At 35.8% G+C, this 23436-nt stretch overlaps 3 protein-coding genes across 3 annotated transcripts; 1 reads left to right on the top strand and 2 right to left on the bottom strand.

The window, feature by feature from the left end:
- The first annotated feature begins 8897 nt into the window (after positions 1 to 8897).
- LOC139194883 (chaperone protein dnaJ 20, chloroplastic-like) lies at positions 8898 to 10655 on the top strand. The gene is made up of 2 exons (XM_070819860.1): positions 8898 to 9620; positions 10221 to 10655. Exons 1-2 carry the CDS (start codon positions 9144 to 9146, stop codon positions 10377 to 10379), a joined length of 636 nt encoding a protein of 211 aa, XP_070675961.1. The 5' UTR covers positions 8898 to 9143; the 3' UTR covers positions 10380 to 10655.
- A 3555-nt stretch (positions 10656 to 14210) lies between these two features.
- On the bottom strand, positions 14211 to 16938 carry LOC139194882 (protein ECERIFERUM 26-like). Its single transcript, XM_070819859.1, has 2 exons — positions 16458 to 16938; positions 14211 to 15266 (listed from the first exon to the last, which is right to left on the bottom strand). Exons 1-2 carry the CDS (start codon positions 16881 to 16883, stop codon positions 14385 to 14387), a joined length of 1308 nt encoding a protein of 435 aa, XP_070675960.1. The 5' UTR covers positions 16884 to 16938; the 3' UTR covers positions 14211 to 14384.
- Positions 16939 to 19737: 2799 nt separating this feature from the next.
- On the bottom strand, positions 19738 to 20515 carry LOC139195393 (uncharacterized). The gene is made up of 2 exons (XM_070820921.1): positions 20489 to 20515; positions 19738 to 20064 (listed from the first exon to the last, which is right to left on the bottom strand). The coding sequence occupies exons 1-2, from the start codon at positions 20513 to 20515 to the stop codon at positions 19738 to 19740; spliced, it is 354 nt and encodes a 117-aa protein (XP_070677022.1).
- Positions 20516 to 23436: the final 2921 nt, after the last annotated feature.

The raw sequence follows: 23436 nt of genomic DNA on the forward strand, positions 1-23436 counted from the left end.
TTCTTTTACACAAAGTAACCAAAGAAGTAGAGGAAGATTGAAATTATGCCCTTGGACTGGATGTGGTTTATGCTCTTTGGTTCCTTTCTAGATTCTACTAAGAGCATCTCCAAGAAAAGTTCTATCTTTTTATTAAATTAGCAAGTGAATAGCGTCAAAAAACTATTTTAGCCACTCAGTTTAATTTTTCATCTCTAACAACACTCTCTATTTTAATAAACTTAGAATATTTTATTATTAACAATTCAAACACAACTCACTCATTTTGTAAAACAGTCTTCTCGCTTTTTCTTTTTTTCCTAGCTCAAGAGTCCACCTTTAAGTTTTATTATTTTTTAATATTTAGCCGATGAATAAATTTATAGAAGGACTGTTCATTTAGCCGACGAAAAAGACTTTTTTAATGGTTCATGACTAATTTTAAGTTAGTTTTGCTTTATTAAGTTATCAAATAATTTAAACCTTTGGATCTAAACTAATATAATCTTGTGACTAATATGCATTTGATTCTCACAGGTCTTCAAAATGAGGTCATAGTGATTAGGCATTGAACTTGTCAAATAGTAAGTTAAACTTGTGATTTTCTAAGTGGAAATGAATGTTACTAAACCGTAGTACTAGTAACACAATTAAGTACTAGGACACTAAAAAAAGAGTACTTCATCATTTCAGCAAATCGTAGTTTGACATATATACACATTCAAATCATCAAAAACACGTCACTTAGTACTACGGTCAACTGATATTCCTTTTCATTTGTAAATGAGAGGTCTTAGACTCGGTTCTTACCAAAGGAAAAGTTGAACTACATTATTATGACAAGCCCATTGTAAGGCTTAGCTCACTTTCTGACTCTCTTAGTGTAAATACTATTGTTTGTTAAAAAAAAATCATCAAAAACACAACAATAAAAATATTTCGGACACATGTCAAATTGTTTCCGGAAAAAATTTTAAAATGTCTAGTTGTGGAAGGTGCCAAATATTTTTCTAATTAAAATACTAGTACTGAACATATTATTTTAGCCTCTAGTGTACCAAAAAAAATTATTACTTTTTTGTCAATTAAAAAAATATCATTCGAATTGTTGATTGCCCTATGATTTTTGGATCTTTCATAAAAATGTAGGTGGTGGCTGAGAAGGTGAGGAAGTGTGGTATCAAGAATACTATTAATAGTAATCCAGAAATTTATATAATATGGATTCTTTTAAAAAATAGTTCGTGAAAACAATCTTGAGTAATTTGATATTGATTTCCAGATCTCTTAGAATCTGAATTCGAGTTTTAAAAGCGTTTTTGGTCAAGCTTGTGAATTTTTAAATTCTAAGCTTGTCTACATTCCATTCGTCATCGGATAATCAGCAACTTTATCTTTCTCATTTATCTGAGTAATTGGCATCTTGTAGGTTTCTGAGTATCTAAATTTAGCATTGGTGCATTTTCACATCAGCCCAGGTCTGAACAATTGTAGGTTTTACATTTGTTTGCACCGCTTTTCATCTCTCTCCTTCCTGTCTGTTCTCTACCAAACCCTAATCATGGCCTCCACATTTGATCACTTTCAGCTATTTTCTCTCTTTCTTCCCCCACCCAAAAACGAAATCATTCCACCGCTTCAATCCTTCCCCTATTTTTTCAGTTCATATTTCTCACTCTTCTGTTCTTTATCATACGATCTCTCTTCAAACCGTCTCCCTCTTGTTCCTAAGTTTTATATAGAAACCTTTTATATAGAAACCGATGAACCCAACTAAAGCTTTCCAACTCCATATTATTTTCTTAGTTTATGTTATGAGTTACAATTATTGAAAAAGGAAGAATTGCAGGATTAATCTTAACTGATAAGAGGAAAAATGATATTGAAAAAAGCTTCCCAACTCTAAAACTTATGGATTGTCAAATGAGATATGGAAAAAGGAAAAATTAGAGGAGGGAAGGGAAGGATGAAGAAAATAAGGGACATGAGATACTATGCAGAGAATGTAATACAACTAAGTTGACGTGGATGGATCAAAATTCATTTGATTAATATAACGATTAAGATTTTTTTTAATGCGTGTAAATACACAGATGCTAGAGTAAAGATTTGGAATCCTCCTTCTAGCTATGTTGAGAGCCCACGGGTAGATTTTGTTTAAAACTCGACATATAAACTTCAAGAAAGTCAGAGGGTAAGGTTGAGTACGTAAATAGACGTTGGCGTTTCACATGGGAATCAACTTTTATACTATAAAAGAAGTAGAAGTTTTATCATAAAATCCATAAGCACATGCAATTAATCTCTACTTTCCTGATGTCCTTAGATGACCCTAACTTCCTTCTCTTTTTGTTAATCATCTCAATTAAAAATTAGATCAGTAACAAGTAACATTCCTTTAAACGTGAGAGATTCGTACCCTCAACAAACCTAATGCTCCAATGGGGAGTAGGGTTTTTCTTTTCCTCCTCCTTTTTCGGTGGAGTTCTTGAAGTTAGGGTTTGATAGTTTCCAAGCCCCGCCGCATAAACGGAAGAGATTTTTCTATGTAAGTAGCATACAGGTGATACATCACGTGTTTTATACAAATGGTAAGATATATGTGTCAAAAATTAATAACTTAAAAAAAATAATTTCTAACCACTTATATTCAAATACATGATGTACTACTTGTGTCACAGCCCGTCCCGAGATTAATATCGGGGACGTGAATTGACGGAATTACCCTTGACGGGTATCAAGGTCTGTGTGTGTCATGATATTTAGTATGCATAATTCCCTAAGTTTTTGGAAAAGCTTGAAATTTGATTAAGGACATTTCATTTTGTGTGGTTAGGGTTGATTTGGACCACACACAATCTGCACTCTCCTCCTATCCCTCCCCCGTGTCTCTCTCTCTCTCCCTCGCGATCTCTCACTCTCTCCCTCACCCTCAACGTACGGACCACCACCAAAACCCTTCAAAACTCAGTGGATCGAAGCAACCAAGGTAAGATTCTTCACCCTCTTGAAGTTTTGAGTTGAATGGTGCTATTTGTTGGACGTAGAACCTTCGAAAAACCCCTGAAACCCGAACCCCAGTTTTTGGTCACTGTTCATGCGAACGTAAAATGTTGTGTTTCAGGGAAATTCAAGCTTATAGCAAGCTTAGTGAGGTCCTAAGGAAGCTCGGGGACGTTCGTTTGAAGGATTTTGACGTCGGGATCGTGGGTTTCAAAGTTGGCCGAATTCTTGAATTTTTCTCGGTGAGATTTCTTGATTTTTAGACCCTAAAACTTGTCCAATGTGATAGTACACTCTTAGGGCTTCAAATTGATATATAATACGAAGAAAATGGGTGAAAAACGAAGGAGAACAAGATGTTTAAAGTTTGGCCGGAATCGGGCCGCCGGAAAAACCAGTCTGGCGATCCCTGTGAAGAAGATGACACGTGCCGCGCGTGGCCTGCGCGTAGGGCCGAGCCCTAGCCGGCGCGTGAGGGTGCGTGGGGGGTCCAAAATTGTTTTTAAAAATTTCCCGACGCTCGTGACGTCGAGTAGGTCGATGTGGTATATTCATATACCAAAATTGAGCATCGTATGAGAAGTTATTTCGAAATATTGGTGATGTGTTTAAAATTAACGTTTTTATAGTTGTTTCGCATATAGGTGAGACGTATCCCGAGGACGACCGCATCCAGGGACGCCACGGGGGTTACGACCCGTCGACTTATCAGTGAGTGGGCAGTTTTGTTTTCGTATTACCTTTATACTATTGATTTTTCCCAGAAAATGATTTTATGTGAAAATATGTTTTAGAAAATGCCATGCATAGAATTATTTGAAAAATGTGAATTGCATATGAGTTATATGATTGATATATGATGCATACATGTTGCATGGTGCAGTGGAGGCACAGGTAAGTCAGGTGAGTTCATTTATTCATTGAATTGGTTGTTGTTGAGATGTTTTGAGCTCATAACCTGCACCCTAGGTGTTAGTGCTTATATTATTCACCACACCGCACGCTCGTCTTGGATCCAAGTAGGTGGATGTCGTACAGACCATGTGAGGGTTCCGACATGCTAGTCGTACAGATCACTAGGCGTGATTCCGACTAGTGGGTGACCTTAGTTATGCGCGCTGATGATATGATGAGAGAAGCACTAGAGCGTATTTTTACACCTTTCATCGTATAGACTACCTTACGTAGTTCCGAGTGATGTGCAGAGTAGGGCCGTACAGGTCACGGTGGTGACTCCGGCTTAGTGGGATATTGAGCTGTTGAATTAATCGTATAGGACCAACTGCAGGGTCTCCGATTGATTCCTTATTTCACCTGATTTATATTTTGATTTATGGCATGACATGTTTTTCTTGAAAAATGTTAAAGATTGGGATTTAAGTTTTGAGATTTCATATGGTTTTATATATATATATTTTCTGGGAAAGTATACAGGTTTTACGGTGAGGGGTTAGAAATGCTTTAAATGAAATGTTTTGGAAAATCTTTGGTTTTACTGACCCACTCATTTTGTTTTGCGCCCCTCCAGGTTCTAGTTAGCAGTTGGTGACTCTCGAGGTCCTTTTCGGCATTCTGACAGACGTACTGCATGTAGGACTCACCTGCGGGTGTTGTACTTTAAATTATGGTCCTACTTGACTACACTTAAACCTATGCTCTGAATTTATGTATTTGTATTAACTCGTCTTGTGTATGTTATTATTTCGCTTCCGTGTCGCACTTATGGTTACGTCACGCTCACGTGACGGCCAGCACACCTGGATCCTCCGGATCGGGGTGTGTCAACTTGTATTCTGGTCACAATGAAAATTTCTCTATAAACAGCTAGCAAACAGAAAAACTAAAACTGATAGGATGCTTGTCCTTTGACAGACTTAAGGGTTAACCCACTTGTTTAACAAGAATCGTACGAATCACGCTAAATTGTAATTGGTTTGACAGTTGTACCAAGTTTCATAAGTAGTTTATTTATCAGAGCATGGTGTTTACAAGTTTAGAAAAAAGTAAAAAACATCATTGTCAACATTATTAGCCCTGATAAGCATGGATGCTTAACAAGATATTTTAATTTATAATTCTTTTTTTATATTTCTGCAGGGTGTTTATTTTCTATCTCGTGGGTAATATATGACCTTCTAAAATTGTTGCATTTATCTTTCCACCCTTCATTATAAACTACTAAATTAGCCAAACATAACTGTTAGACCTACTTCAATTCTTACAATAAAACTCAAATTTTAGGTTTTAAACTTATCTCAACTTACTTCAACCTTGGGGCAAATATGAGTTTTAACCCAAAACTCATTTCTGGGACAAATTTAGCCTAAGATTTCCCTAAGTTAGTGGGGGTTGGCCCATCATATATGGCATATTTTTTATTTTGTATTTATAAATTCATTATATTCAACGGCTAAGATCTGATATGATCAAATCTAACAGTAAAAAAGAAGATCTAACGGTCCAAATTTAAATCTAAATGCCATAGTAATTAAAAAAATTATTTTAAGTGTTTCATATTCTTTCATAGTGTTCCACAAGTTTCATAATGTCGATTTAATAATATTTCAATATTTATTCAAATCTAAATATTTTTAAGTTATAATATTCATAAAATAAAATTAGGATAGTCTACAATTTTTTTTCCTTTCAAAGGGTTACTTTAAGAAAAAAATTATCCTAAATTCATTCTTTTAATAGTCTTGGACTAAAAATTTAACCTAGAAAGGTTGGAGGAGAAAAATTGTTTCTGGGTCAAACCTAAATTTTATGAGTTAAAAATTTTAGGTTTTAACCCAAGGGTTGGAGATGATCTAATATCCCAATGTTCATGTTTGCCTTTTTTTATATTTATGTTGTGACAAAAAATGTATGGGTAATGCTAACGAGACTAAATGTGTAGATTAAATTTTGTAAACTAAATGATATAGAAGTTGATGATTGGATTATTACTTACGTGTTGATTAATGTGTTTATTTCTTATTGTTGACACATCGTTTAGTTTGCAAATTTACTCTACAAATTTAGTCTACCTAGCAATACTTAAAATATATTATTTATGAGAAATACTAAGGAGACTCTCTCAAAAGTGAGACTTTCCATAGACTTTTTGTCACCTTATGTTTTTGGTATAATATATTATAATGTTGACACAAAAGTTAACGTTAAATTGTGAGTGACAAAAAATCCATGAATAGTCCCTTCTTGAGAAAGTTTCCTTGGCATTTCTCATTATTTATAAGAATAAGTTTACTTCATAATTTTATGGTCTAAAATTATTAATATTGTAACCATTTAGTACATGATGTATGATGTGGTTTAATAATAAAATGCTTCGGTAACTTCTCACGTGTAAAGAACATATTATTTTGTAATATTTCCAATATAATACTCTATCTCCAATGCTTATAATCAGACCACACACACACACAAAAATGTCCTACTCATATGATTTAATGTATATCTTCAGAGCCCCGCTTTGGGGTCACGGCTTCGACAAAAAATAATATGGCCAAAATGCCTTTTAGCCAATAAAAAATCAAAAGCAGCAAAAAAGAATGCATAAAATAATACAAGGGTAATTTTGTAATTTTAATGGATTTTTTTTTTGGTGCAGCTTTGTTTTGTTTTGTTTTTTAATTAGTACCTCAAAATATGTTAGTAATAATATGATTCAATTTCTTTATTTTTAAACACGTTCGAAACATCTTAAGAGACGTGTAATGCTGGTTATAAAAAAGTATTTCACACACGGATAATAATGTGATTAAATTAATTGTCAAATTATTATTATTATTTTTTAAACAAAAGATATTATCTATACTAAAGGGGAGAGGGTAGACTTAGTCTCATAATGGGCTAACAATAATGTGATTCAATCAATTGTTTATTAAATAATATATTCTCTATTCTTAATGTAAATTATATAGAGACTGATTTTATTATGTGAATTCAGCTGATTTAATTAGTTTATGAGGGATTTCTTTTAGCATGATCTAAAATTATTCATTTACTTCAAATATTTGACTTTTCTTTTATTAATGCATGCATATAAATATATTTAAAATGTACAAATCACGCGTAGCATGCCATGATTCAAAAAATATCTTTTACACGTGCGTGAACACGTGCATAAAGGCTAGTGACTCATAAAATGACACATCTATTGGGATAACAGATACAAACCTTGCAAAAATAATTATATGTATAAACCTTTGCATACTTTCTCTCTCTGCGCAAACACCTCCAGAACCCTCTAGGCCACAAAGCAACGTTTCCTTATAGATTCCAGACAGAGGGGATGGTTTCCCCCCTGGAATCATACTTCTGTCTGCGGAATACATTTGGCTTCTTTTTTCTATCTCGTCACTTGTATTAAGACATTTGATGTACCAGATCGTGTTTTCTACACACTAAAATTTTTTTTCTACCTGCATAATAAATTTGGGCATCTCTCCTATATCCAACTACTTGTAGTATGATATTTGGTATATTAGACCATGTTATTTGCAAACTGAAAAATCTCTTCTAGTTTTGTGCTATTTATCTCACGTTGCATCTCTTGCAAGGATTTGGATCTCCCTTGTTTTTTAGGAGTGACTTTTTAGGGGTTACTATAATTCAATAGAGATGAGATGTTTATGCAAAAGCCTCGACGCAATTAGAAGTGGAATAATTTGATATAAGTTGTGATTTGTTTTATAAGACCGCTAACATGAAACTTTACTTTATTTAACATGCTCCCTCATGTCGGACCACTTTAGAGTGGGCCTGACGTGGAATTGCATCAGTCATGTTTGGGAGTGAACCCAATAATTTGGGCCCAAATCTGAAAATCCGCTTGAAACTACGTTTGAAATAGACTGCAGTCCATCACTAATGGTATCAATACTTTCTCCCACTTAATCACTTCAATCAGTGGAAAACTTTTATGTAAAAAACATCGATGCAATTAAAAATGAAACCATTTAAAATAAATTGTGATTTATTTTGTAAGATGACGAATGTGCTCGGTTTTTACTTTATTCAATAATTATTGCCTGATCTGATGTAGATTTGTCTCTTTACGCTGGCGATGTTGTGCATCTCGGCTTTGAGAGGCTGATTCCTTCAGTTCTTGCTTGCCAAGAAGTCAAATCGGTCGAGATTGATCTGTAGTATATTGGTTTATTTTTTTTTGACCGAGTCTCGGATGGCTTTCATCGTTTCATTTTTAAGTGTTGCTGGAACCCTCCTCTTTGGGGTGTTGTTATATTTCAAGTATTGTAATTTGGCCATTTTTGTTAATCAAATTGACTATGGTTTTAGGAAAAAAAAAATTGTCCAAAAATTTATTGTTCTCTCTTTTTCTACCCCATGTAAAATTGTGCGTAACTGATATTTTATCCCTTTAATGTAAGTTTCCACTTTAATTTTACTTTAATTTTTTTTTACCAAAATGTGATACACACCTTGTAAACTAGCGAAACGGAAAAATACATTCATGTCCAAAAATTAATTGATTTCCCTCTCTCCATGTAATTTCTAGCATATAACGAATATCACCCTGTAACACAAGTTACAACCTAACACCTATTTTAAAATTGTTGACCAAACCTGATACACACGTTGTAAGCTAGCAACATGAGTAAATATTTTCACTCCAACAATTCATTTGTTTCTCTTTTTCTCTCCCATGTGATTTTTAACGTAACGGATATCATAATTTAACGTAAACTTTCACCTGATACCCACTTTAAAGTTGTTGACTAAAACGTGATATTGACGAAACAAAAAAAATTCTTATCCATAGATATTTATTTTTACTATCAACCGTCTCATCACAAAAGTTCTCTGAATAAGAAAAACGTATCTATCTCTTGTATTTCTTTTATTAGGACATCTATCTCTTGTATTTCTTTTATTAGGACGTTAGAGCACCGAAATGTCACATCCCAAAAACAAAACTACCAAATTACCCATTGAAACAACAGCCCATGGTATGTATATACACACACATTACATTAGTCCAATATAATGTCCAATCCACTCCACAAATATTATATATTTCCCTTCAACTTTTTTCTGAACATTCTTTATTCTGATCTTCTCCAAAATCCAAGATAAATACACAAAAGATAGAAAGCAAAAGACATTGCTGAGGAGAGAGAGGAGAGAGAGGACAGATGCAGAGCTATGGATTAGCAATCTCAGGAACGGGAAGCGATTCCTGCTTCCACATCCCAACATCCCACACAACCATCCCTACCAACATACCCATACCCGACCCCAAACCCAGCTTCCTCTTCCCCAAATCGGTTTCCTCCTTCCGGAACCTGTCCGGGCCCCTCAGGCTCAAAGCGAAGGCCGCCATCAACGATGGGTGGGTGGCGGAGTACAAGGAGCTCACCTTCTACGAGCTTCTGGGCATACCCGAATCCGGATCCGTGACCGAAATCAAGCAGGCGTATAAGCAGCTGGCCCGGAAGTACCATCCGGACGTGTCGCCTCCGGGTCTGGTGGAGGAGTATACGGAGAAGTTTATCCGGGTTCAGGAGGCTTACGAGACCTTGTCTGATTCGAGAAGGAGAGCTTTATATGATCAAGACATGGCCAGGGGTCTTCACCTTGCCTTCTCTGCAAGACGATGCCAATACGATGAGGTTTTTTTTTTTTTAAATCTTCTGATGATTTTGGTGTTAATTTAATTCGATCTTTCTCCAAATTATTGATATGGGTTTTATGAAAATCTCTGAATCTTAATTGGGGTTTTTTCAATTTCTAATCTTGGTGCTGTATTTGTTTTTTTTTGAGCTTTGATTCGGTGGGTTTTACCGGCCTCTGTAATTGCAAGTATTTGCTGGAATTAGTTCTGGTTTCAGAAGCCATGGTTTTATATCCTTAGCTTTCTGTTTTATATCAAATCTCCGGTGTCTAGGGGTGTATTCAATTGGGATTTTGAGGGATTTTAATTCGTCTTGTGCTTTGGCAGCCTCGTTCATTTCATAACAGTTGTTTTTCGATGACAGTTTTGGTTTCAGTTGTCTGAACCTTCCATACACGTTAATCTTCATGCCTCGATGATTAAAGTATTTCGAAGGTTCAGACAACCGAGAAATCCAGAAATATATCGAGGCATGAAGATTAACATATATGGTAGTATAATATCAAAGGGAAATGGCCAAGATTAGCTCTTTATTAGCCAATTGTTTTCCTATTCCGGAATGGCATTAAATTTCAATTTCGATTGTTTACAATTTCAGGGAGAGGAGGATGTCGGCAGCTGGAGGAATCGATGGCAAAGTCAGCTTTCTGAGTTGAAGAGAAGAAGCATGAACAAGGATGCTGCTACAAGAGAAGCACATATGTCATGGGGAGCTCGAATGCGCCGGCAAAGAGAAGGATCGTCCGATCAACTATAAAATAGCTCCTCCGGTGTTCTATGTATGCCTGCAGATGTATCTTCCCTAATTTCTTAGTCATGGTTGACATTGACAGAGGGAACTCAAGCTTCCATTTAGTTACCATATTTACCCTAGCCAAGCAAGGAAAGTATTTCAATATGCTAAACAGATGGAAGGTTAAAACAGAAATTTGCAAAGATGTAATCCCTGTCCGTGACAATCGTAATTAGAGGCAAGATATAATGTACATAAGGTTTTGTTAGACTTTGTTGCTTGATTAAACATTATTGCCAACTCTGACTCAGTACCATGTGAGCTTGAATTATTCCCAATTGAAATTGTATTCAATGAGGTGGAGGACAAGTCTTCTCATCGGATACAAGATGAGAACATTGGAGGAATCGACCTTCAATTTTAGTTAGAGTTTTGGTCTCTCAAAAAAATAATCGTGGGTATTCGTACCTGGACTTGTAATAATGTGGCGGCAGAACTTCAATTCACTTTTCGTTTCTTTAAACTCTTTACTTTGGATGGAAGTTCTAACTGAGTTAGCGAAAATGACTATTCTTTCACGTTATAACAAATTTAAGGAATACTTATGAACTTTTAATTAAGGGGAATGCTAGAAAAACCAAATTTTATAAATTTAATGATGTGGATGTTGTAAATTTGGTTTAAAAATTTTGTCTCCCATTATCTTTTAGTTCAAGAACTAAAGGTTCTATTGGACCAAAGTTTGGGCATCATTGCTCTAAGTTTCAATAACCAAGTAGGCATATGTATATGAACAGTACTTGCTGGTAACTCTTCGTGGCCGAGATGATCTCTTAAAAGGAAAACTAATGAAAAATGCTTGAAAACTTTTTGTTTAACTATAAGGACAAAATAAAGGGTAAAGTGAATAGTATCATGTTTGATTTTTTAGTGAAAATGTGATTTTTCGTTAAAGTGAACAATACCACAGACTTTTCGTTAACTCCCTTTTTAAAACTCTTGATTTTTGTATAAATAATCTGTACTGTATAAAAAATTAGTTTTAATTATAAACACGAAATTATTGTGAATTGCCACATAGAGTTGTTGAGTAGAAAGTAGGCAAGTACTATTCCGTATGGATAAACCTTAAAGCTGCAACTTGCCAATTTGATTAACTTTACAACTGGCCAATTTGCTTTACAACTTGCGAAATAAAATAGAGAATTTTAACGAAATCACTTTAACAAAAAATTATATTTTTACACTAAAAAATCAATACTGGTACTATTTACTTTACCATTTATTTTATCATTATTGTTAAAACTCGAAGTACATGTACAAACAAAATGGACCAACCAAGCAAAACCCAACCAACAGCATGGGCCCAAAACAGAAAAACCTAAAGCAAGCCGAGAAAGGCCCAAAGGAAGGAAGCCCAGCCGAAGCTAGGGTCGGCGGCCCCCGATCTGCACAGAATTGAAATTAAACCCTCAGATAAAACTGAGAAAAACCCTCAAGCAGAGAGAAAGGCTCTCACAAGGGAGAGAATCTAACCTGGGTTTAATTAGTGGGCGTTTTTTTCTCTCTATCTCTCTACATGTGCAACGGGTATCACCCTTTAACGCACCCTTTAACAAACAAACAAAATACTAATTTGTTTTTTATTTTCAATTTTCACTTTTTATTCTTAATATATGAGATAAATTATAAAGAAGAAAGGAAAGGCGAAGAAATGTGCTGGAAAGAAGGAAAGAAATATACAAGAATAAAAGCGAAAATTTTAAAGTCAAAACAAACTTGAGATAGTTTTTTATTTTTTTAAATTTAGTTTTCTCTTTGTGCATCATTCTTGCACCATGTAATTTCTCCATATTTCAAGCACAAAACTAAAAACTAAATGCTTATCAAACATATGCTCATAACATATTTAGTGTCCTCTTTGTATTTATTTTTTGATTTTAAGAATGATAATAGATTAAGTGAGTCAAGCTACACATAAGGTTTGGTCTACCAAATTAGTCTTACTCTCTAAACTTGCACAAGATGAGAGACCCCAGAAAATAAGTCATCAACTGCAAAGTATGATATACTTCTTTCCCACTCAAAGCGATTAGAAAATGGCTAACTCTCCGGTAAACTGACCCCCTATCCCCAGGACAACACAGTGACGATGGGATCCACGGTCATCCTAGATGGAAATCAGAATGCCCTCTGACCTCAAATTTTCAAAAACAAGTAGTGGATAGACTAGAGCAGTGACTCGTTAATTGTATTCATCCAAATCTCCATTGAGAGAGAGTCTTTTGTTTCAAGCTGATTTCCAACTCGTCCAGAATAATAAAAAGAACAATCTAGCTAATTTATTTCTTCGTATATTTAGGGCTTATTTGGCCATGCAGGTTGCTATCCTCCTCATCACTGTCAGTGAGTGACCTTGGTTTTAGACCTTTCGAACCCAACCGCAAAATGACCTCTCTCATAACTCAGAAAATGATAGAAATTGAATTATTTAAAGGGTGTACCGAGGTGGGTATATATTCGATCGCATATTTTAATGTTTTTTTTTTTTGTTTGGTTGATTGATGGAAGCATGTTTTCTGTCTCTTTTATTTATATTAATACCACCATCAACATATAAGCCATCAGAATTTGAACTAAGAACCCAGACCCTCTCCATTTGAACCCAGAACCTAGATCCCTCTCCGGATCCCTAAAAACTGAGCCTAAGGATCAAATAATCCGAGCCGTAGAAATTTGATCAAACGGCTACAAATAGGAGGCTCCTCTAAAAGTTACAATAATTGTAGCCGTTGGATCAAATTTCAACAATCCGTTAGGTGTGAGGTTTTATCACAAAAAACCTCGGTATTAGTTGGAGTGGAGTTAGGATATTTGAACTCTTCTTTTCTTAGTGATATGGACGATGTGGGATATTTCAACATATCACTACTTAGTTTAGTTTGTTTTTGGTTTACGGTTGTAAAGTAGAGAAAGGGCTCTAGTTAATTGGATTTGAAAGCGAGTTTAATCAATTTCAGTTTTACGTACTTTTTAAAATAAAATTTAGGTGATTCATGTAATGTAGATAATATGAATGGACCATATAGTTGTCACACTGCTTATGGTTCAATCAATTTATTCATCTTAAAATTACAATGAAGAGAGGTGTGTTACGTGTAAAAAAAGTGTGCATAAATTATTCCTCAAACTATATCTTAGGACCATCACACATATCAATCTCATCGTGTACCCATTTTATAAATTCAAACTTGCTAGGTCAACAGGAAATTCATCACTGTTGTAGAGACGTCGACAGAGAATAGTGCTGCTCATCTCTAGCTGCTTTTGCTTATGCTGAAGAGTGTGTGTCTTCTTTTCATTCTATTTATTTATTAGGAGGGTCCTCTAGGGCTCAGGAATTGTAATTTGAAGGTGTGGTTGTGTCTAGGTTTTCGATTGGTAAAGTTGTACAGTTGATGATCACAAAGCATAAAATTAACAAAGTACTTTTAGGCAAGTGATCATTTACCACAATGGTGGAATTGAGCTCTTGCATGACAGTGTAAGTTCGACCCTCGTCAGTGGCTAATCTAAAAAGACTCTTGAGATACTTCAGAAGGTAGGTAGGACATAATTAATTTTCATGTCACATTATTCCTCAGTTATAATTTAATGATGGTCTCAAAGCTTTAATAAAAAGTAATACGTGAGAGATTATCATCTCGAAATAGTTATTACGTTGTACATTATATTATAAGTAAATGACATGATTGATATTTTTCACTTATAAAATATATTAATAAAAAATAAAAACACACGTTACAATATAAGTGAGATGACAACACAATGCCACAGTGTTCGGAATAAAAAAAATTGCCCAAATAAAGATTTATTGAAAATAAACAACGGGAGCCCTAGAGCTCAATTATTTTTCTTACATATTTTCTCAACTTTTTTAGCGGTTGCCTACTCTGATTCAAACCCTATGGCAAGCCCTAGAGTTCAATCATTTTCACACCAAACCCTAACTACCACCCATGCCCTAACTCATTCAAGCTCATTACCAAACAGCAGATCATTTTTCCTCAACTCAGATTTGACCCCAAACACTTCTTTCTCTGGCAGAATAACAGTCACCACTCTTCCTCCATCACCCAACTCTTTAGCCCCAGCAGGCAGCAACAAAACAGCTCCTTCATCACCAACACCTTGTATGTTATAATGCACGCAAACCGGCTTATGTCCCTTCACTTCCAACCCATAAAAATCGACATCTTCCCAGTTCACAAACGTCAAGTTGGCTCCATACACAACAAAATCAGCTACTCCATTCTCTTTCTCTATGGCCTCTTCGATTCGTGTTTTCTCGTTCTGGCCGGCTTGCTTGGCTAGCAAGTTTGCTAGTTCTTTCAGATCCATATCCGAAACCCTAAAATCTGCCTCGACTGTGCTTATAGTCTGACTGTTACCTTCTGTTCTATTATTTGTGTCATTTTTGCAAATTGTCACCAATTTTGGTTGTGGCCCTTCTCTAACTGTGGCTATGCATTTCCAAATTAGGGCACAAATAAGTTCAAAAATTGGAATTTGGTCACTTTGAATTGGACCTAATATCTTGACTTGCAAGTTGTTTAGCTGCGTGGCAGTTACAGGGAACGAGAATGTTTCCATCTTGCAATTATTGGGACTTATCCAATAGTCACCAACCGAGTCCACGTGTCTGATGGAGAGTGGTGGTGGTGATGGATTTTTTGCAAGTTTTTGTTGAACATTTGTGTTCGGATTTGCATAATTTGGTAGCTTGCTGATCTCCAGACCAGACATGACTTGCCCTAAGCCGTTGATGAAATCTGATGCTGCAAATGCATCTCCGAGGACATGAGACCAGCTGAGGCCTAGTGATATTCCTCCACATTTGAAATAAGTAACCTGCAGAAAATAAAGCATTATACCTAAAAATATTGTTTTAAAAATTTCCACTTAGCGCCATTTAGACTCTAGACGGATGGTTATCGTCCTGATTAATCCCTAAACGTTTGAATATTAAGAAAAGACGGCTAGACTTGCTTAGGCGTCCGCCTAGCCTGCCTAAGCACTTGCCTAGACTGCTTAGACCCGCTTAGGCACCCACTTAGATCACAACTCTCACCTAAACAGAAAATCGACAACTTTCATTTTGCATTTTATTTTTTTCAATAAAATATAAGAGACTTGTCGAATAACTGATCATACACTCATTATAGCTTGTTCCTCGTATTTTTAATATGTTCTAATACTTTATAATCTATATATTATTTTATTGTAATTTATGTATCCCAATACAATTATGTATTTTTTAAATATAAAAAATACTTATATGATATATGATAAAACATACTTGCCTAGATCCCGTCTAATTGCCTAGATGCTAGATCCCTAAATACTAGATCCAACCTCCCGCTCGACTAGCGTCCTTTCAAACCTTGTCTAAAAATACCAAAAGGTTGGTTTGTCCCTTAGCTTTTAAGAGTGTTGCATGCTAAGTCATCATAAGCCAATCAATCAAATTTAATGCCCAATATTAATGACTATTAGATTGGGAACATCAGCGTCTCTTAGAACTTGCCTAAAAATATCATTTGAATTAATTATATTTTTAAATTTAGTTCATTATTTAATACACTAATTAATTAAATGATGGTTGTGGTATATGAGGAGTCTTTCTCCTTTCTTTTCTTGGGTTTTGCAAACTATTCAAATGATGTGGGGTTTTGCAAATTTTTCAAATGATGTGGCTGTCCACATCAGATGTCACCTAAGGTGGTATAAAAATATTGTATGAATTGCATTACTTATATAAATTTGTAATGTTAAGTTATAACTCATTATGTCTTGTCCTTCAGGTTAAACGGCCGAATTTTTTTTTCTTTTATTTTTCGCAACATTTTTTCGCAAAATTTGTAACGAGTTTGATGTTAAGCTAAAAATAGCACGAATGATAAAACTAATCTGCTCTCAAATACTTCAATCACAATAATCATATAGAAAAAGGGAAGTAACTTTTTTTCTCAACTTGTAACAAATTACTGCCAACTTTTTAAGGTCTGGATATTCTTTGATTTAAAAAATAAAAAAAATTACCTGGAAGAGAACAACTGGAGAGAAGAATAGTTCAGGGCCAATGATTTGGTTAGAAGCAAGCAGCTTCTGAAGAGAGCAGTCCAACCCTAGCCATTCATCGAGGGTTTTATCACACTGCGCTTCAAGATACCTCACACCGCAATCGTTACACTTCAGATAGGGCCGGCCGGATTCGGATCTCCGAAACCGGCCGCATGTCCGGTAGCTGACACATAACCATGTGAACATAGCTTCCTTTATGCGGTTAGTGGTCATGCCTTGGGCCGCCTGGCTATCAAAGAAGTAGACTCCTCTAAGGTAGTGAAGCTTCATAGCCAAGTCCATGCCACTCGGGTTATGAACCACGTCCGAACCGGTAACCCTGGCTGGCCCGACCGATGAAAGCTTAATGCCATAGACCAAATTTTCTTGACTGGCTAAGACCATGGTGGTAGAGAAATGAGAGGGTGTTTGAGTGTTTAGGTTGGTGCCTAAGATTATGGTGTAGTTTGTAAATATATATGTGCAGGTGAGTAGTTGAGAAAGTTAAATGAGTGGTTGAGACAGTTATGACCCCTATTGCAGATGAACTGTCAATTGGTTGGTTCAGAAGAACAGTTAAGCGGCCTTCATTAAATTTCATCGGCCCAAACCTAGAAATAGAGCAAAAATAGTTGTATTTTCGTGTAATAAAATGCCATATTTAAAGGGTAATGCTTCTTATTCCATTATCAAGTCCTTGTTCTAAATTATGATCGCAAACCTCTAATATCACTGTACAAAAAGAACACTACTTGGCTGCTACAAGTTCTGCAAGTAGTGGCTCTTGCTTCTATCCAATTATAGATAAACACGTATCCAGTTTGTGTTTACAATTTCAATTATTTTAGACACATGTTCATTTGTGATTGAGTAGAAGCAGGAGCTATTGTTGAATAGCCAAGTAGTGTTCTAAAATGAACTTGTTCCATTTTGAATATTTTCTTAATAAGAAAAAAAGGATCAGTATTATTTAATTTAAACGTTGTTAGCGTAATGCAATCACGTTAAGGTCTAATATCTTACATTTGCAATATAATATGATGTTTACAAGGTAAAATCCATTTTTTTTAATGAAAAATGTCTTTTTATCCAAAATGGTGTTTAAGATTGGCATAAGTCCTCACTTTGGTCCCTGACAGTGAAAATCGATAGACGTCGTCCTTGAGTTTGTCCATTATATGAAAAATCTGACAATATCCACGTTAAGTAGAGGGGTTGGTTTGACAAAACTACTCTTGAAAAGATTGTCACATAGTTGTTCACGTGACAATTTGACGAGAATATTGATAATTTCTTTGCATAATGATCAAAATGATTTACAGTGGACAAATATAGGAGCTACTTCTATCAATTTTCATTGTCAGTGACTAAAATGGTGAGTTATATTAATCTCAATGACCCTTTTAGATAAAAGAAAAAATAAATTAAAACTAGGAGCATGTTTAATAATTATTTAGTGTTTTTTTTTAGGCTTATTGTTTGGAATGCCTCATGAATTAATTTACAACCGTTACTTTACATTTTGATACTCTATATTCTTTTTGGACTAGAATTTTCTTCCCTCCTCTTTCCATTCCCTTCCATCCTCTCATCTCACATTCTCTATTTTGTCTTTCTCTTTCTATAAAAAAAATTCATATAAAATGTTGACGTGGTTTAACCATGACAGTTCAAATAGGAAGAGAGAGAATGAAAAGGGAAAAAAAAGGGGAGATAATCCTATTCCATTCTTTTTACCTGACTAACGCCTAAACCTGCAACCATTTCTACTTTTCCTCCCTTCCATAACTTTAATGAGGGACAAAATGACTTGTTTACTCTTAGAAGTTTTTCACATAGACAACACTTGACTAAGATGGAAGAAAGTTTGATGGACAATTCGAAAATCTAACAGCATGAGAAACTTAGCCAACTATATAAGTTCAGTGAGTTATTAGATAAAATATAAATATTGCCAATGCCTTGCAAGTTCTAAGGAAAATTGGCGAATATTACCTCTAATAAAAAAATTAAAAAAATTAAAAAATCAGTTGGATAGGAAACAAGCATATGCATGATTGGTCATGTTATTTTTATCACCTAAATATACAATAATTTGTACCATATGATATGGCTCATGATCTAACTCGCCACGTCAATTAAAAATAAATCCTTAATAAAAAAAAAACTTTGAAATTAATCCGACCCTGATTTTTTTTTCTTATGTTTCTCCCATTCCTGCCTCCTCCTCCCTCTTCCGTCGCAGTCATGAGTCATGGCACCTAATTGCTTCTCACCGCTCCACTGATTTTTCAGGGAAGTTAAGGAAATTAATTAGGATCACTTTATTCAAGTGTATCTTTTTTGAAATTATTTATTTATTTATTTATTTGTGAAATAAAAGTGTTATATTCAGGTGGCCTATTCATTATGTGACTTATTAATCCAAATCTCCACCCTCGGAAAGGGATCCTCTTTGGATCCCTTCCATCTGAGTCTCATGACCCATAAATTCAAGCTGTTAAAATTTGATCTAACGGCTACAAACAGGAGGCTCTATTAAAAGTTATAATAACTTTAGCCATTTGATCAAATTTCAAGAGTCCAGATTGTGTGATCATGAGGCTCAGGTGGAAGGGATCCATACAGGATCCTTTTCCTCCACCCACCACCAAAATCATGAAACCATACAAATATGGAAACACTGAATGGGGAAGAACAATAATGAGAGGCCAAACGAATTATGCAACTACTTTCCCCTTTCCTCCTTTTATCTTAAAATTTATGTAAATAGGAGCTGCTCTATGTTACAAATCAAAATTGAGGTGGAGTTCCAAATATACCACATCTAGTTTTCTCAAATGCTTAATTAGGTGAGCTTCTCAGCTCCTAACCAAATGACAACAAAAAATGCACAAGCCTTGTATATATCTCTCTCCCTGTTGTACGCAAACAATTTCACTTGGTCGCGTTTATGAAACTTTCCGTTTTGAATGAATTAGCCGTTGGGGAAAACCACCTGTTGAATCCAAATAGCGAGCCCGTCGCCGAGCATGCGATTACGTGTTGAGTGTGTCCCCGTGACGTGTGACGACATTTGTGTTTGAGACGTGTTGAGTCATGATCACTGCAACAGTGCTTGATCACATGAACGCAGCTAGAAATCTCAAAAACCGTCGAAGGTGCCCAGAGTACGCCTTTGTAGCTTTTGCTCTAGTGTGGTCCTATCAAGGGTTGACCACACCACAGTTACGAGGTGAAGTGTACCCATTTGAGTTGTTCAATATGGAATGACATACGGCAGGGCATGAACATCAGCGGACTCTATCCGCAGAACCTCTGACCATCCCTCAGGTGTCTCCTCAAATCCTGAAGATTCCACCTTGGGTTTCTTTGATTGGGCATCACTGCACCCAAACAACCAATCTTGATCGTCATGATCAGGCACTTCGTCCAACTTCGGAACCAAATAAACATGGCTTAGATATCTGGAATCCGGATAGGGTGGTCTCATGCATGCTTCAGCAACAGGAACAACCTGTGTAGCTGTAGATGTCGGCTTTGCGGTGGAGACAGCCGATGACGGAGCTTCAACAATGCCATTTATCTTGAACCATACCGAAATTCCGAAAAAAATTCGGAAATTCCGAAATTTGGGAATAACGAAATTTCGGTTTTGGTTTCTGAAACCGTGTCCTAAAAAGAAATCGGTTTGGAATTTGGGATTCCATGGCGAACCAGCCCTAGTTGTTCACGTGACAATTTGACGAGAATATTGATAATGTTTTTGCATAATGATCAAAATGATTTACAGTGGACAAACATATGGGCTACTTCTATCAATTTCTATTGTCAGTGGTGGTGAGTTATAACAATCTCAATGACCATTTTGGATTAAAAAAAATTAATTAAAAGTACGAGCATGTTTGATAATTATTTAGTTTTTATTTTTTGAGGCTTATTGTTTGGAATGCCTCGTGAACTAATTTACAATCGTTACTTTACACTCTAAAACTCGATATTCTTTTTACCTCATTAACACCTAAACCTGCAACCATTTCTACTTTTCCTCCCTTCCATAACTCTTATGGCACGTTTACGTAACTATAATCAACTATGGAGGAATTAGATTAAGGAGGAATTGAATTAAGGAGGAATTGGATTGAGCAGAATCAAAATCCAGATTTCCATAAAAGCTGTTTACTAAAGTATTCTGGAATCATAATAGAAACAGTATTGAATACATAAAACTGTTTACTAATTCAACAGAATTGAAATATAAATCATCAGAATTACTAAAATACCCTTGCCACAATTCCTTTTATATGCTTATTTTCTTTTACTACAATTTGATATTATATAATAGTAAAAATTAAAAAATAAATAAAAACTCATTTATCTTATTTTGCTCAACACTCTACAGTCGCATCTTCTTCCTTTTGATTTTTCTCCCCATTTTTTTCTCTCCTCCTCCCTCTCTTTTTTCTGGGAAATTTGGAAAAATAACCAAATTTTAGATCTCATATAGAATTATAACCACTATTTTAATTTTATGATAATTATAACCAAAACTTGATGTAAAAGTATTAATATACCCTTAATACTAGGGTTTCTTATAACAACCACAACACAACCTTTAAACTACCTTAAAATGTTGAGGATTACTGCAGATTGAGGCCACTGAATTAGATTTCTCTTTAATTAGCAGGACAAGCTACTAATTCCATGGCTAATTATTATTTTTTTAATTAGATACTTGGATTTAGTGTTTCATTGACTAAATTGCATACATTCAGATATATTTTTCTAGTGGATGAAGAAGAATATGAAATTGCATATGCAAAGTGAATAGTGAAAGCAAAAAAGTGATGAAGATTAATTTCTCATTTTAAGATAGTTTAAAGGTTTGTTTTGGTTGTTGTGAGAAACCCTAATATTAAGGGTATATTAGTACTTTTACATCAAGTTTTGGTTATAATTATCATAAAGTTAAAATAGTGGCTATAATTCTATATGGGATCTAAAATTTGATTATTTTTCCAAATTTCCCTTGTTATCTACCCGGAAATATCATTCTATGAAATGGGGCAAAAAGATTATTCTTCTCCTCCTTCCTCTCTATGTTACCTACCCGGAAATATCATTTTATGAAATGGGTTAGAAAAGTATTCCTCTCCTCCTTCCTTTGTTTTTATTTCCTTTTCTTTCCTCTCTTCCTTTGTTTTTCCCATTTTTCCTTTGCTCCTTCCTCTCTTTGTTACCTACTCCGCCGTCAGTACAGGTTAGATTTCAAAGGAATGGATCTTCAGATCCGAGAATTCACGTGCGCGCGACTAAGCTTCTGACGGCTACTTCGATCCTCACTTCGGTACCGTGCATGCTAAGATGGCGGTGCAGGATGCTGAAGCAGTAAGGGAGTCGGCGAGAGAAAGAAATAGATGAAGGGGAGGGTTGGGTGCTAAAGCGTTTTAAGGGCATTTTGGGAACGAAAGTATGATTCCAGATGGAGGCTTTCACCCGAAGTGGGATTACCACCTCCATCTAAGTAATCCAATTCCTCCTAAATTTGGAATTGAATTCCTATTTTTGAGTGGACCCCACCATGTTCCCATTCCCATAAAGATTAGTAAACACTAGAATCCTTTCAATTGGGGAATGATTCATGTTGATGCACAAAACCGGAGGTCTTGGAACAACGTAAATCCGACCGTAAATCTGCAAGTAATGTAAATAACACAAAGGTTATCGTGGTTCACCCCAAGGTTTAGGCTACGTCCACACTGATATTGTATTTCTGAGGGGGAGAGAGAGAGAGCTTGAGGGGGTGAGGAGCCTTAGGAATTTGCATCCCTTAATTGTGAAGGTGAAGAGTCCTTTTATAGAATAAGGGCTCCTTACTTATTACATATTTGTCCCTTCCTTTATTACATAATTATATTTGAGTCCCCCGAGTATTTATAAGAGATCTAAATACGGAAGCCCTAAGTATGGTATAAACAGTAGTCCCCCAAGTCTTCAGTCAAGAGAGTATTTTGGCTTGAGATTTGAAATTTAGTCCATGTGTGGGCCGAAGTAACTAGATGTTGCCTTGAACTGGTACTTTATATGAGGCGGTGCTCAAAGTGAAATGATGCTCAACTATAAGTAGCACATGTTGCGAGGCTGCTCGGTTTATGGCTTATGTTGCCTTGGTTGGCTCGGTTTGTGGCGCTTGAAGGTGAGGGGGTCCCTTTTATAGAATAAGGGTTCACTCCTCAATACATAAATGATGGGCTAGAGTTGATGCTCGCGGTGAGGCGGTTGCTCAGTAGGCGGCGATGCTCTCTAATGGTGGTGAGGGAGTCTCTTTTATAGAATAAGGGCTCGCTCCTTAATACATAAGTGATGGGTTAGGAGTGATGCTCGCGGCGAGGTGGTTGCTCAGCTGGCAGCGTTGCTCTCTAATGAAGGTGAGGGAGTCCCTTTTATAAAATAAGGGCTCGCTCCTCAGTACATGAATAACGGGTGCTCTCTAATGAAAGTGAGGGAGTCCCTTTTATAGAATAAGGGTTCGCTCCTTAATACATAAATAATGGGCTAAGTCCCCCAAGTATTTTTCATGAGGCCCAGTTAAGGCTCAATATATGGTACATAATGTAGTCCCCCAAGTCTTTGGTCAATAGAGTCTGTTGGCTGGAGACTTCAAATTGAATCCATGTATGGGCCGAAGTAGCGGTTGTTCGAAGGCGGTATTCGTATACCCTGCACTGAAGCTTTCTAGGTGAAGCTTTGCAAGTGAAGCTTTGCAAGTGAAGCTTTTGAAGCTGGAGCTTTTGTAAATGATGCTTTGAAAGCTGGAGCTCTGTAAATGAAGCTTTTGAAGCTAGAGCTCTGTAAATCAAACTTTCGAAGTTGGAGCTCTGTAAATGAAGCTTTTGAAGCTGATTGACATGAGTGGTGTTCATGAATGTTTATATTGATTGACATGAGTGATGCTCAT

This window comes from Malus domestica, chromosome 04 (assembly GCF_042453785.1).
Source record: "Malus domestica chromosome 04, GDT2T_hap1".
Classification (NCBI taxonomy): domain Eukaryota; kingdom Viridiplantae; phylum Streptophyta; class Magnoliopsida; order Rosales; family Rosaceae; genus Malus; species Malus domestica.

Coding starts and splice junctions, on each gene's coding strand:
- LOC139194883 (XM_070819860.1), top strand. CDS start 9,144: ATGCAGAGCTATGGATTAGCAATCTCAGGAACGGGAAGCGATTCCTGC. Junction 9,621..10,220: donor GACGATGCCAATACGATGAG/GTTTTTTTTTTT, acceptor TTACAATTTCAG/GGAGAGGAGGATGTCGGCAG.
- LOC139194882 (XM_070819859.1), bottom strand. CDS start 16,883: ATGGTCTTAGCCAGTCAAGAAAATTTGGTCTATGGCATTAAGCTTTCA. Junction 15,267..16,457: donor CTCCAGTTGTTCTCTTCCAG/GTAATTTTTTTT, acceptor TATTTTCTGCAG/GTTACTTATTTCAAATGTGG.
- LOC139195393 (XM_070820921.1), bottom strand. CDS start 20,515: ATGGTTGCAGGTTTAGGTGTTAATGAG. Junction 20,065..20,488: donor CAGGTTTAGGTGTTAATGAG/GTAAAAAGAATA, acceptor GTATGGTTCAAG/ATAAATGGCATTGTTGAAGC.